Here is a 15,037-nt window from a genome sequence, read left to right as displayed (position 1 = left end):
AGGCAGTAGATTTGATATATTTACAGTCTAATTCAAAGCCAACTTTTACTTAAGAAGCCTTATATGGCTTGATTCCCAAATATTTTCAGAATCACCATCTCTAAGTGAAATTTCCAGTACATTTTATTTGAGAGAAGTTACTCATTCTCCTTTGAGGGAGATAGGCAAACTATGGTGAATAAACAGTGTATTTCAGTGGTCTCTGTTTAATAGAATAGCCCCTACCAATGCTTGACTAGCACTACTCTGACAATTTTTTGAACTGCTTAAAACTATTTTTTAAAGACTATGATAATGAGCTGTCATCATAGGGTTAGCAGAATACAATTACAGTGCTTTAAAACTCTGTCTGTTTTAATGTTAATATGCTGACTGTTGGGAATGCAGAAGTGTACAAAATAAGTAAATCTAATGCAACCTGTCAGAGAACAACTAATAATAAAAGAACACAGAAAACTTACCTGTTGACTAAAAAAGATCATATTCTCAGCAAAGAAGACAATCATTACTTATTTTCAATCCATAACCAATATATAAAAACATATATTACAACACAATAAATATAAAAATAATAACATAAAAATTAATTGTAAAAGTTTGAGGTAATTAATAGTATGATGGAAATATTAGATAAAATATGCAAGACTTGGCTATTGTTAAAAAATTAGCTACCATGTTGCAATTGGGACCAGAAGTTCTGTCACTAACCAATCCAGTCGTAAAACAATGTGTCACATCACCATACTGTTTGGCAACATAAATTCCAATACTAAATGAATCATGTCATTAAGTGAGAACATCCCATGATCATTACCTTCTTCCAGCTTCCCCATGGTGATCATATGACTATGGATGCTGCAATCAATGTAAGTATGAGGACTAATTGTAGCTGCCACACATTCAGCACCATCGTATGTTTGGATGATCTCTGAACGATTATTAAAGAAGGAACATATGTAATAGCCAGAGTTAATTTCCTAGGATAAAATGATAACCTCAGAGGGGTAATTTAGATTTCTAACAATTGTTATTAATTTGTTCTCCATTTATTGCATAGAGGGCACTCTAGTTATGAATGTGGAATAGATTGAATTTCTATATCATAACATAGACAAGTATGAATTTAATAAGGAATACTTCTGTATCTACCATTTGTTGCTCTTTTAATTTGATGATTTTGGTGAAGATGAGGTGGCTCCTATGTAAAGTGTAGGAAATATCTGGCAATGGAGCAGAAGAGGGTTATTGAGCTGTAATGGAGGTGGAAAGTTCTGGTTACCTATATGTGCATCTAGGTCTATATCCTGCATTGAAGGCTAACTGACTTTATCAGGGTTGAGACTTAGATATTAGACCTAAAGATTTAATTTTGGAAAATAAAAGCTCAGTAAACTAAACTGAGTTTGATTTTTTTCTTTGGGAAGATTGAAATTAAGAAATGATCCAAAGACATCCCCCCCAAAAAATTTTTTTGCTCCTACCAACATCTGATGTGACACAACCTCTCATAAACCCAAAAGAAATGCAACCTAATCCCAGCCAGACAAGATGAAATGGGGAACCTGAGTTTTAGTCTTTAAAATCAATAGCCTTGAAAAAATCATTTTTGCATATAGAAGAGATCCTCTATTAAGCTTGTCCCACCTCCAATTATTGATACCTCAGCTTAAAAATATTTTTAAGGACTTAGGCAATGAACATCAGCTGTAGCCAAGATGAGTGGAAATGATTGATCATTTATTTATCTTACAAAGATTTATGTTCTGGAGCAATGAGAAATCAATGTCTGCGTGGACCTACCTACATACATATTTTGGGAGGCCATCACTTTGGCTTTTTTTTTTTTTTGCTTTATAATAGTAACAATTTGGGGAAATGTGAAGGAGAAGAGAAGAATATTGAATGCCAGACTTGGTTCCCATCTAAATGCAAAAAGTGTTTGGCAGAGGTAGAGCTGTCTGTCAATGTAAAAAGCATTTGTCCTCAAAAAGATTTTAAGGAAAGATACTGAATCTCTCTGATTCAATTTCCTTCTTATAATATCTAGGTTAAAGTTTCTAGCAAAAAAAATCACATTAGGAAAAATACATCTGAGCTTAAATGCCTGGGAAACTAAGTGTTATAATAGTGTAGAATTTTAGAACTATAAAGGACATTTTTCCAAGTGCCATGTGAAAAAGCCCTCTTCTTGATTATAAATTTCACCTGATAAAATTGTGCACTAGGGTGATACATTAGTAATTGCTTCTTAAGAATAGGATGAATGAATGAATGAACAAAAGACCTGAGCAAAGTTTCATAGGTTGAAAAAATTGTAGAGCTTATCTCTTGTCTTAGTTCATAACCCTGATTGATCTCATAATCTGCCATCTGGCAAACATAAAATTCTTTGGTCTGTGAATTTAAGTGTTTGGCAGAACAGTGAATATTTATGCTTATTTTAATTTTGATTTATTTTAAATAATATTCAAAATGCGAGGCATTGAATATAAATCCAAGGCAAATGATTTCTTGAAAATGACTTACAGGATTTATACAAGTTGTCCTTCACAGTAAATCAGTGTGTTTTTTATTACTCTTGGCAGATTTTCCATATGCTGCCTGATGCTTATTTCCCTGAGCCTACGCCTGCGCCAATCTCTCCTCCAAATGCCCCACCACGACAATCAAGACGACAGGGGCAACGTAATAAGAGGCCTGTTGCTGTATATAATCTCTGCCTAGAACTGGATGACAGTAAGATGTTCATCATATTTTCTATCTTGGCAAAAGTGAAATTGCAATATATCTTCTGCAATATCTTTTGTTATTTTTGTTTCTGAAAGTTAGAAAATGGAGGCAGCATTCTGATAGAATGTGTTTTATAATATCATGTGTACATAACTTTAGGACAATGTATGTGCTTTTACTGAATTTTTCAAACTAATTCTATTTGACCTCAATAATTAAAAGTTGTATGAGAAATGGAATAAAATAGGAATCCAAAGCAAAGCTTTTTAGTGAGTTTGAAGAGACAACTCTAGCAGTAATATTGATAGTAATATATAATTACATATGCAGTAAGTTATAAAATGAAAAAGTAGAATTCATTATGCAAATAAAGTGTAACAATTTTTCAGAATGCAAAGATTACATTTGCAGTTTTTCCATTAAAAATACTTTAACAGTGATACAATATGTACAGATATAAAATGAAAGACAGGTATACAAACTGACTGACACATTTTCTTCATAAGAAGTTCATCAGCAGCACTCCAAAATATTATGGTTGGTTGCACAGTCAGCCACATGCTTGGACTGGATTTGTCATTTTTGTCCTGTAAAGTCTTTCCCAAGGATCTGGGACAGACTGAATTTATTTAATAATATTAAAGATATTATTGCCCTTGTCACAGCATGTAAGCTGTCATAGGATGTAAGCTGTTCCAAGTAAAGTTGCCTTTTGGAATTGACTGATGGTGATTTTGTCTCTGCTGATGGTATTCGAGTTCTGCTCCAGTTGTTTTGAGATTGCACCCAAGGCACTTACTACTATCAGTGCTATCTTTCTTTTGCTACTTATATTTGCAAGCTTTTGTGATTTTTTTTCCACTTCTTTTTTTTTTCTATTCTTCTGTCTCAAGATATTGAAGTGTTGATTTTATGGTCTTTTTTATTGATAGTTGTTAAGTCTCAGTTATTGTGTGACAGAAGATGTTTGTTTGAAAAGTTCCAGAGTATTTTAACTTCTTCATTTTCTATTATTTTATCTATTTGTGTGCCCACCACGTCTTGCTTCTTGCTATTTATTGCATATAATTCCAATGTACCTTTATTCTAATTATTTAACATTGATACATCAAAACCAGATAAAAAAAATAAAGATAAATAGATCTATATATATGTTTCCTTTTTAAAAAGTGGGCTTTAGCCGTGGTCTCCAACATTTCATGTGGCCCTGTGCAGAGGACATGTCCTGAGTGGCAGGTGGACGCGCACAGCTCATTTCGTATGAGTGGTGGAGATGCACACTCTTCACTCACACAAATGGAACTTGGTATGTGAATGGAGGACACTTATGCTTGAAGCTCCACTTGGATGAGCGGTGAGCACTTCTGCTCATGTGCAAAGCTCCATTTGCATGAGCGGAGAATGGTCAAACAGAAGGCACTTCTGCTGTTGTGCAAAGCTTCATTTGTGCAAGTGGAGCTTCACATAAATGCTCTCCACTCAAATGACTCTGTTCACGCTCTCTCCGCGGAAGCAAGTGGAGCTTTGCATGTGCTTGCCCATCACTCGTGCAGTTTGAAACAGGTTGTGATCTGGTAATGTGGTCCGGGGGTTGGGGGAATACCTGTTTTATGGTATTGTTATTACGATTGGTTGCACAAAATCAGAAGGATGTTTAGACTGGATTGGCATTTTTATCCACCGATTGAGAACCTTCCAAGGACCTGGCGTAGGCAGGTGTTATTGTTGCTGGTCTTAGAGGTATCATCATTATTATTAAATGGGTAATTTATAATTATATTCACAATCAAACACTTGTGAAAGTATTTATTTACTTATTCATTTATTTATTGTAAAATTAGAATATTCATGTGTGTTAAATATCAAGGGAATAGAACAGAACAGAGCAGACAAGGAAACAGAACAGAATAATAGAATATAATTCTTTATTGGCCAAGTGTGATTGGACACACAAGGAATTTGTCCTCAGTTCATAAGCTCTCAGTGTACATAAAAGTTATAAGTGATAAATCATGATCATAGTCATCATAAAATATATTCATTATGAATCATAAGATACAACACTTAGCGGTAGTCATATGATACTAAATGACATAAATCATACTAGGAAACTAAATAGAACAATATTAATTGTAAAGGGATAAGTATCAAGTTATAGTCATAAGTAGAAAAGGAGATAGTTAATAGGAAAGATGAGAAGAATAATAGTAAAAGTCTTACTAAATATACAGTGTTGTGGAAATTAGTTGTTTAGCAGAGGGATAGCATGGTGGAAAAAACTGTCCTTGTATCGTCTAGTTATTCATTAGGCATAGCTCCAATGATGATTTTCCCCCCGTAAGTGTTTAAGTTAAATTTGCAAGCCCCAGTATTTCACTTTTTTTTTCACGGTGCTTTTCCATCCCCTCTAGCAATATCAGTGAACCAGAGTTTCTTCTTTTCAGTGTCGTCAAACAAAATGCCTATCTGTTTGAGTTTTAAAATCCCATAAAATCTTAACCCACTCATTTTCCGAAACCCCTCCTCTTAATGGTTCCTGTGGTTTTTGCTACATTTAAGTCCAACATTCTGGCACATTTCCAATGAATAATTTTGGCACCTTAGTTGTAACACTGATTAGAGTCAGTTTGTGAAATTGTGCTGCAGCCACTGATCAAATGGTCAGTTGTTTCAGGCTTTGCATTACAAAGATGACATTTGTAAATTGCCCAGAGTCACTTAGGTGAGATGGCTGGTGTAGAAATTTAATAAATAACTAAATTAGTTTATTGTTTTGTTACATGAAGATTTTTTTGCATTCATCAAAATAGTGGCAAAGGTTGTTCTTGAGTTAGTAAAATAAAATCTTCAGTTCCTTTCTTTAACACTCCTGATCTTAACCAGCTCCATGTATAGTTTTTATTGGATTTTCCAAATTTATATACATCTCAGGTATTTCTCCACAATGGGCATTTGAGTTTATTAGAGTTTTTTTAGACTTGGTATTTTTTATTTCTTTCTTACATTAATTAATTAAATCTCTTCACAAAGAATAGTGAGCTCAACACCCAGAAATATGGGAGGCAGCTTAATTTTAGTGATGTGCAAATAGATAACATGTAGCAATAAACTTTTACTTAATGAAATGTATTTATTGATGAACAAATGGTACAAGTTGTAAGCATACAACAAATATTATAAACTGTTAGCTTTTATATATAAATACAAGTGCCTTTTGTCTTACATACTTTTCATTTTGTATTTAAATAAATAGCAAATTCAAACTTGTCATCCAGAAAAATCAGTATATATGTACACATATGTAGGTAGGTACATAGGTATGTATTATACATACATATGGGATAGGAAAAGTACTAGATATTTGGTGATGTGTTCTTAAAGATTGTACTGTAATAAATGTTTTAAAGAAATAGATTTTAAAAATGGGTTCTGCACTGAACTTGTTAGAACCACCATAAGCTTCCAACAGGACATCTGTAGTTCTGTTGGAGCAAAAATAAAAAGTATGGTGGCATCTTAAAAGCTATGTTATTTGTCATGGCATGAAAGCTCATTCCACAATAAATCTGTTGATCCTTAATTTTCCATAATATTGTTTATTCATTTTTTTAATTAAGATATCACATTTCATGGCAGCTTCACTTGCTTGCCATAAGTTTTGAAGTTAAATTCCAATAGTTGAAGGATGCCAATAAAAACCCAAACATACTTTGGAAAAAATAAGTGGCCTATCACTGTTCAGATTTTTAGACATCTTAAAACAAGATCAGGCTAGAGATTTTAAACTGTCATTAATAGAATTGTTAACAGCAATATATAATTGTTAATAGTAATATTGGAATCCCCACTGAATTTCTTTGGTAACTTCAGATGACATGTTAAATTCTTTGTACAGCCACAGAGAACATAGTTCCTTTTATAGCCCTTAGGTGAACCTCCTGTCTAGCACGGTTGGCTCCTGTATAGCAGTGAATTGTAACATTGGAGAAAATAGTACAATTTGGGGTAGATTTATATTCACCCAAGATGAAATAAATGGCTGTAATTTGTCCTGTTCCAATTTAGTTTCTTCTGTGAATTTTCATTGATTTGTAAATGGCAGTGCAGTAGCCAGCAAAAAAAGAAAAGAAAAAGAATTAAAAAATAAACTTCACTTTCTTACATAAAGTCTTAAAGTTAGGAAGAAAGTATATAAAGCAAGAGATCCTCAACCCTCCGTAAGCTGCTTACTTCAGAGAGCTCAATAGTAGTTGAGGTATATGAGAAATGAATATAATTAGATTATAGAATAAAATACAAAAAATATGAAAGCAAATAAGGACACTGTGGGGGATTACAAGGGGAAAGAAGACTTGAGGGGGGACAGAGAAAAGGAAAAAAGGGGTTGACTTTTAGACATCTTAAACTGACTCTCTCTGCTGTGGTAGAATAAAGCAAAACACTATAAACTAGCTATTTCTATAACAACAAATCAATCTAATCAGTAAAATACAAAATCAAGTTTTCATTTTTTCCCACCTCAAGCACAAAGTCCAGAAGCGATCTCCATGTAGCAACAAAAGTACTTGTTCTTTAACTAAAACAGTCACTTTAGCCATCTCTGCTACCTCCATCAACTTCTGTAGCCATTTGTCCATGGTGGGGATCAAAATGTCCTTCCATTTTTGTTCATACAGTAGTCTTACTGCCATCAACGTATATAACATCAAGATTCCAAAAAAATTTCTAAGTCTTTTTCCATTAAACCCAGAAGGAAACTTTCTGGTTTCATCCTTATCTTCATTTTAAGAATTTTCTGTATTAAAATATGAATCTTACTCCAAAATTTATTTGCTTTATCACATGTCCAGCACCCTGAATGATAAAAGATCCATTCTTTATTTTTACATTTCCAACATTCATTTGAGCTACCTTTATACATTCTAGATAACTTATCCAGTGTTAAATACCAGCAATACATAATCTTATAAAAAATTTATTTATATTATAATTTAATGTACATTTTAAACCATTCATCCACATATTTTCCCATGTTCAAGCATCACACTATATCCAAAATTCCTTACCCGCTGAATTCATATAATGTTTTTACATGTTCTTTCCAAATTCACTTTCAGTGCCATTTTATAAAACTTAGCAAAAATATGTTCATTGCTGCCGCACAGTATTTTATTCTATAGAAACAGTAAAATGGAAGGTAAGCAGGTAGCAGAGGTGAGAGGGAAAGGAAAGGAGAATCTGCACTGTGAAATGAATAAAAAAGAGGGAACAAAATTAGTCAGGGAATATGTAAATGAATAGAAAGGAAAAAATAAAGTTTTAACTATGTATTTAAGCAGGGTTAAAATTGACCCAGAAAGTGGTACTCTTTTCCTTAAACAATTTCCAAGCAATATCTGATCATCAGGGAAGGGGCATACATGTAAAAAAGGGTAAAGCTTCAATCACCCAGAAATAGTCACTATTTTGACTTTTGACTCACACCCCTTGCAGATATGGCTTTTTTCGGGTTAATCTTAAAAAATACCAGCCAACGCAAGTGTGTACAGCCCTTTGCATGATGGGTGCCTGCTGAAAAAGAAATGTTAATGTGTGTATTACAGTAGAATAATACAGATCTTTCAACTTACATGCTTGTATTAACATCCAGATGGAATTATGCCAAAATAAAGTTTACATCATGGCATCAGGGTGTCCATGTTATTTTGATTCAATCACACTTTGTACAAATACTCTAATATAGATATATGCTTATTCACCTATAGTTTCTCTTCTCAGAAGAAAAAGTGATCATTACCAGCATTCAGGTATATTGGGGAGGGATCTATTTTTTCTATTACTTAATTTTTTTTTAATCTTCTGTATGCTCCAGTAGATAAAATTTTGACTTGTCACTTTAATCTCAAGCTAGGGTGGAATTCATCGTACCCTGCTTTTATCTTGTTTCTTTGTATATGATAACCATTAGATCTATCATATCTTGACATTTTAATTATGTGGTCTAAAATAATACCCTGGTACATATCTGATTCTGCTGTGAACTGTTTTCCCCAGCTTGATAAGGTTGTGAGTTTTTGATCCTTTATTTTTAGCTACCTCAATGAGAAGTTCACGTAGGAGGAGGATGCACATCTGTATGCTAGCTATTCCTTTAGTATGCTTTCCTTAAGAGACTAATATGGATTTCCTTGCAATAGAACAGAAGTGCATTCGAAGTAAAGCTGAGATTTAGGAAAAAAGGAAAATAGATTGATTTAACATCTAAGCAAAACTAAAAACTACAAGGATCAAACAGATCAGATTGCTTTTGGGGAAAGTGTGGCTTAATATTTCAGTGTTCAACCATATTCTTCAATTGTAATATCTTTGTAGAGGATGGAATATACTTTGGGCATGTGTGGAAAAATGGCAATTGTAGGAAGTGATACATAAAGTCTAGTAAATAATAGTAAAAATATGAATTCTTTAATATGAGACTTTTTAGAACAAGCTTTAAAAACATTATTTTACTATTTAATGTATAAGTTAATACTGAATCCTTTCCCAAAATTCTACATTATAGGCCCACTGCCTGTGGGGACCCAGCGGGGAAGGATGGGGTGGGGAATAGGCAGAGGGTAGGCTGCAATAGACATAGCTTTAAGACTGGGTTATAACTGTCTTTTAGGGGTCTTTGAACTATCACTCAAAAATAAGTAGTAACTTGACTGGTTGGTTCATTTTATATCTTGACATCTGTTTTTTTCCTCTAGCACAATATTTTAATATTTTGTTTTGTGTTCTTTAACATATTCTATAAGAAAAGAATAGGTGAAAATACTATATTAATGGCTATAGGTAAGGAGATCTTGAGGATTTTACTCCAATAGTCATTGCTGACTTTAAGGGGTGGTGCTCATGTCTGTTTCAAGGCCATTGAACCAGCACTGTCTAAAGTTATTTCCATAGTCACACATGGTGAGTATGATGTCATGGAGCGCTGTTACCTTCCCACCAAAGTGGTGCCTATTTATCTACTTGAGTTTGTATGCTTTCAAACTTCTAGGTTGGCAGGAGCTGGAGTGAGGGCAGGAGCTCACCCAATCGCATGGTGCTTGGATCTCAAACCTGGGCTGCTGACGCTCCAGCCGACAAGTCCATTGAACCACTGCGCCTCCCTATATTAATGGCTATATTACCATTTAATTGGCTCAGGAATTTTTTTATTCTTATGTGCTGCTCTAAGCTTTATTATCTAATGGTAGAGAGTAAAAGTGCATAAATTTTTGAATTTTATATGCACAAATGATCCCTTAAATGAGATATTTGCTAAAATATGTAAAGTAGATAATAGTTCTTTAACACTTCCTTGAAAAGGATTTTTGCTTTAATGAAGGAGCTGGCCATCTGGTGTCTTCCTGCAAAAAAAAGAGTGCCCTGATTTATTTTTTATATTATAATAATGCACTTGTTTTGCAATATTATTTTATATTTTTTATATTGTAATGCAACTTTTTATACTAATAATAATTAAAAAAGAAGTCGTTTGCCTAATTAAGTTGCTTATTACCTATGGCTCAAGGAACAATGAGTTTAAGAATAATTCTAAAAATTAAAATGATTTCCAAGCTTTATTATTACAGAAATAGTTTTACAATTAGTAATAGTGCATTTGTATATAATTTGTATTTTTGCATTGCATAAACCATGAATACTGAAGTGAATTTGTTTGAAACTTACTTCAAATTATTCCCATTTAATAAAATTTGCTTTATTAAAGTGTATATAGAAATGTCTTATGAGATCTCAGGTAGCCATAGCAAACTGATTTTTGCAAATACCAACTCTACAGAGTTTGGGTGGCAGTCCAAAGGGGTAAGTAGCTATCTTCTGCAAATTGGGAGGTATTTCTATGCAATGTACTTCAGCTCATAATTACAGGTGGAAAAGATGCATTATCAGTTAAGTGGTTGGGAAATTGCAGTTGATATTTTGGAAGAAAGTGTAGTTCTATGATGTATCCTTAGATGTCATTGGGTTAAGTGCTTCTTTAGATGTCACTAAATTGAGTATTTTATTGAGATTCCTTCTATAACTTCTTGTAATGAACTGAAAAGAACAAAAGGACTATATATATATTTTCACTGTGATCAAAGGCAGCTTATAGAATCAGATATAGTGACTTTTGAATATGACCAGACCAGAATACCTGTTATTTAAGAAATAGTACAGCAACTAATAAGAATTTTGATTCAAATTATCAATAACAGCTGGTTATAATTTAAAGCATACTTTTTTCACTTTTTATTCTCTCTTCTTACTTTGTATTGTTCTTCATAACCGGTACTTCTACCATTCGGTTCTAATTCTGGTGTCACTAATTCACCCATTGTTGCCTTATCAAAGTACTATTAACTGGTTTCTGGCAGTTTTGTTAGACTATTTTTTTCCCAAGCATTTATTTCTCTTTATGATCAATGTTAATATTGGATAGCACAGTTGACTATCAACAGATATGCAAAATGTCTCCTTTGTAGTTTTCTTCTTTAGAATCTGTTTTGTTTATATAAAAGAAAGAGATTTTATCTCAATACATGGTTCTGTTATGATATAACAGTTGGTTCATAATAGAAATTAATTTCCGTTAATTTGTATTGACATTGCATTTAATTTACATCTTGCTTCATGATCTAATTCCTGTTGTCTTCCTTTAAACTTTCTGAAATGTGACTTGCTCTTGGCATCATAATGTGACTTAAGGAAGAATAAAATCTAATACAGTGTGACTTTTTAAAATTTATCCAGACATTTCAGGACAGCTAATTGTATAATTTCCTCATTTTAATATAATAATGTAAACTAGTGGAGGAGGAATAGCAATTTTATTACGGCCACAGACCAGCATTACAAACAAGGAGCATTAAAAAGTAAAATGAAATAAAATAAAAAAGACAATATAAAAATTAACAGTTAGTGATGTATTGGCCTGGGCAGTCAAAGTCTGCCTAATTTTGCAGATCGTATAACAAAATTTGGCTACATTCAATAAGACTACATCAGACAAACTTGTGAGGTTAAACTCTATATCTGTAATTCTTTGTAACTAACATGGAAATATTGGTTAAATTTGAATTTCAATTTTGGCAGAGTCTTTTACAAATGTATACAGTTAAACCTATAACCTATCTATTTGGATGAAAATCAAAGAAGTCTAATGCATTTTTTTTGCTATTCCCACTATTCACATATTAATTAATATCAATGGAATTAGTTTCCAGGTAAAGAGTGTGTATAAATTTTAATTTTTTTCCATTGATAGCTACTAGGATTATTATTTTCACCTATATAAGTGAACTTATATAGGAACATTTAATAATAAATGCCAAGGTATATATGAAGCCTATTCCATGCATATTTGTTATAGATGGAAACGTACACAAGGTTTTTTTTCAAGATTCCATCCTCTAATCAGCCTTCTTTACATTTACATTTGATATGTCTCCAGTGAGGCAATATTCCAGAACATCATCAGAGATTATGCTGGAAGAGAGGCAAATAGTTCAAAATTATACATAGCCACATTTGCCAAGATTTACCTTGACCTGGCTAGATAGTTTCTCTTCTAGCATTCTGTCAACTGACATACCTCCCAGGAAACCGGAAATTAACTGATACCTTGGAATTAGGATGCTAGTCTCTGTCATGATTTTTCAGAGTGCTTTGGGGGGGGGGAAAAGTGCTGCATCTTGCACTTAGTACAAATTTAGATATGAACATTAATCTATGTTACAAAAACTAAATAATTAGAATAGATCTAAAAACTTTGCATTTTAAGTGTATATTCTTATAGGGAAGTGTGTTTTCTACTGTGAGTTTTATGAATGTATCATTATCATAAAATCTAATTTACCACAAGCTCTTATCATGTCATGCAAGGATGCATACCAGTGAACATTAAACACCAGAAAACAATGTAATAGATCTGTTGTACTAGACAGCACAGTTAATCTAAATATGGTATAGTTTAATTTTATTTATACAACAAATAAAATATATTTTTTAAATATATTTATCGATTTATTTTCAGTCTACCTAACAGTTCAGGCAACTCTTAAGAGGCTTACATCAAGATAAAATAAACATTCAATTATTATAAATATAAAAATGGATTAAAATTACAAAAATTAAAGCAAACTAAAAAAAAACCCCAAGGGTTTTGTGGGGAGAGGTGCCTTTTCTGTTGGTCTCTCAGCCACTTCCATCCAACAGCTTCTCCTTCAGGAGCCCATGCCAGCTGGCAGAGCCAGGTTTTTAGGTTTTTCCTGAAGGCTTATGATAAAGCTTTTTGAATCCCACCACTGGCCACCTCCTCTTTGAGCAGGAGTTATGAATCTAGGAGAATCCTGAAGTTGTGCACTGTGTTTGTTTGTCTGGGGTGCTGCCACCCCATCTAGAAAAGATGATTAGCTTCCATTTCCCGAGGCTCAGTACATTTTATCAGGGTTCAGTTTATATATCTCAATGAGTTATGTCTACTTTGTTATTACATTTATCTAAATAAAAATATTAGAAAGAAGCTTCAGATCAAATGCTGAAGTGCTGAGTTCTTTTAAATGGTAAGAGAATGATTTCCTTAAAAATTGCCGAGAAGTCTTTAGCAAGGGATCTGTGAAAAGAGTTTGTTACAGAATTGATGTTTTGATTGCACATTGGAATATCTAAACATGGTTTCAACTTGAATTAATTTAATGCGGCCAATTTGTACATTCTAGTGATAATTGTCAAGAGGAAAATAATCAAGTAAAAGCATGTTGCAAAGGCTGAAATTAAATGATTATTTTGGATATTAAAATGAGTGTATAAATGGCTGGATATCAGCTAGCGATAATTTTAAACAGCAAAGGTTATGGATTAAAATCGTATACATAATTCTTTTTCACTTCCAGTGTGCAGCGGTTCCATACATTCTTTAAAAGAGGTAGTCTATTCGAAGTTACAACAGCACTGAAAAAAGTGACTTGTGACTGTTTTTCACACTTACAACCATTGCAACAGCCCCATAGTCATCTGATCAGAATTTGGACACTTGGCAACTGGCATGTATTTATGATGGCTGCTGTGCCCTGGGGTCATGTGATCACCTTTTTCAACCTCTGACAAGCAAAATCAATGGAGGAGATTCACTTAACAACCAAGTTCACCTATTTAACTGTGCAAGAAAAGTCATAAAATGGGGCAAATCTCATTTAACCATTGTTTTGCTTAGCAGCAGAAATTTTGGGCTCAATTGTAGCCAGGTCCACTTGTATGAATTTATCTTAAATGACTTGCAAGTTAATATAGTTCAAATGACTGGAATCCTTAAAGCATTTTTCACCGAAATCAGATTTCAGAGCAAATATTGGGTGGCTTATATTTTGCATAATAACTGTGCTACATTTTAAAAATGGAAGCAGTAAAATAATATTTATTTTTAGGTGACAATCTTATCCCTGCCAAAGAATACACACGTTCAGGTAGCATGGATTCCCTATCTTCTCAGTCTCCCACAACCGCTGCTCCTACCAGCCCTCAAGACACAGAGAAAAATAATCTCATAACTGACAGTGGCAATCCGTAAGTACATATTTTTTGTTTGAAAGTCTATCTGCTGTATTAAAAAACATGTAAAGTACAGATTTCTTGTTGTCTTATAGTATTTGTAAGTACCAGAAATGTGGAAAGCAATTTTGTTAGTTCCTTTTCAAGTTCCATGCAACAGAGTTAGCTAATTTCTTTAGATTTAATTATTTAAAATGATTTTGCAAATTCTTGATTGCTTGGAGTCCCTTCAAAATGTCTTTAAAACATTTACTTCAGTTTTAAAAAGGGACTCGTTACATGCATTTTAAACATATAGTCGACAGTAGCTGAAATTATATTTGGGCTATTTTAGAGGTTTGTAGTGTTTGGTTCTTGCATAAGAGGGGAACCCTTTAAAGTTAAATGTTTACATGATAATTCCTCCTCTCTTTGGCAGACCACAGAGGAAATAAACATTCAATCCAGTCCCCCTGTCCCTCAGCAATATATTTAATATTATAACTTTTTTATTCCTAATTGTCACAGCAGGAGATAGTGGCTAGATGGACTTGCTGGTTTTGGAAAAGCTAAACAGGATTATTCCTGTTAAATTAATGTAGAAGAGACCTCCAGCAAATCCAGAGTTATGGACTATACTACACAGTTCTCCTCCCCCTCCCTCCAAAAAACAAGGTTAAGGTAATCACTTTCATATTGTTTCCAAGAAAGCTTTATGGACACATCTAATCCCCAGGATTTATGTTCC

The 15,037-nt window shown here is 33.2% G+C and overlaps 1 protein-coding gene across 1 annotated transcript in view; it reads left to right on the top strand.

Annotated features, from left to right (window-relative positions):
- The window catches only part of ARHGAP10 (Rho GTPase activating protein 10), a 119,798-nt gene that overhangs the window by 86,557 nt on the left and 18,204 nt on the right, over positions 1 to 15,037 (top strand). Inside the window, exons 19-20 of the mRNA XM_026698128.2 lie at positions 2,586 to 2,736; positions 14,187 to 14,325. Of these exons, the coding sequence (XP_026553913.1) occupies positions 2,586 to 2,736; positions 14,187 to 14,325 (290 nt within the window). The remainder of the gene's footprint in view (positions 1 to 2,585; positions 2,737 to 14,186; positions 14,326 to 15,037) is intronic.

The sequence above is a fragment of the Pseudonaja textilis genome, chromosome 6, assembly GCF_049901715.1.
Source record: "Pseudonaja textilis isolate UNSWEBS1 chromosome 6, rPseTex1.2, whole genome shotgun sequence".
In the NCBI taxonomy this organism is placed as follows: Eukaryota; Metazoa; Chordata; class Lepidosauria; order Squamata; family Elapidae; genus Pseudonaja; species Pseudonaja textilis.
The sequence above is the reverse complement of the archived record's forward strand: the minus strand, read 5'-3'. Positions and strand labels throughout refer to the sequence as shown.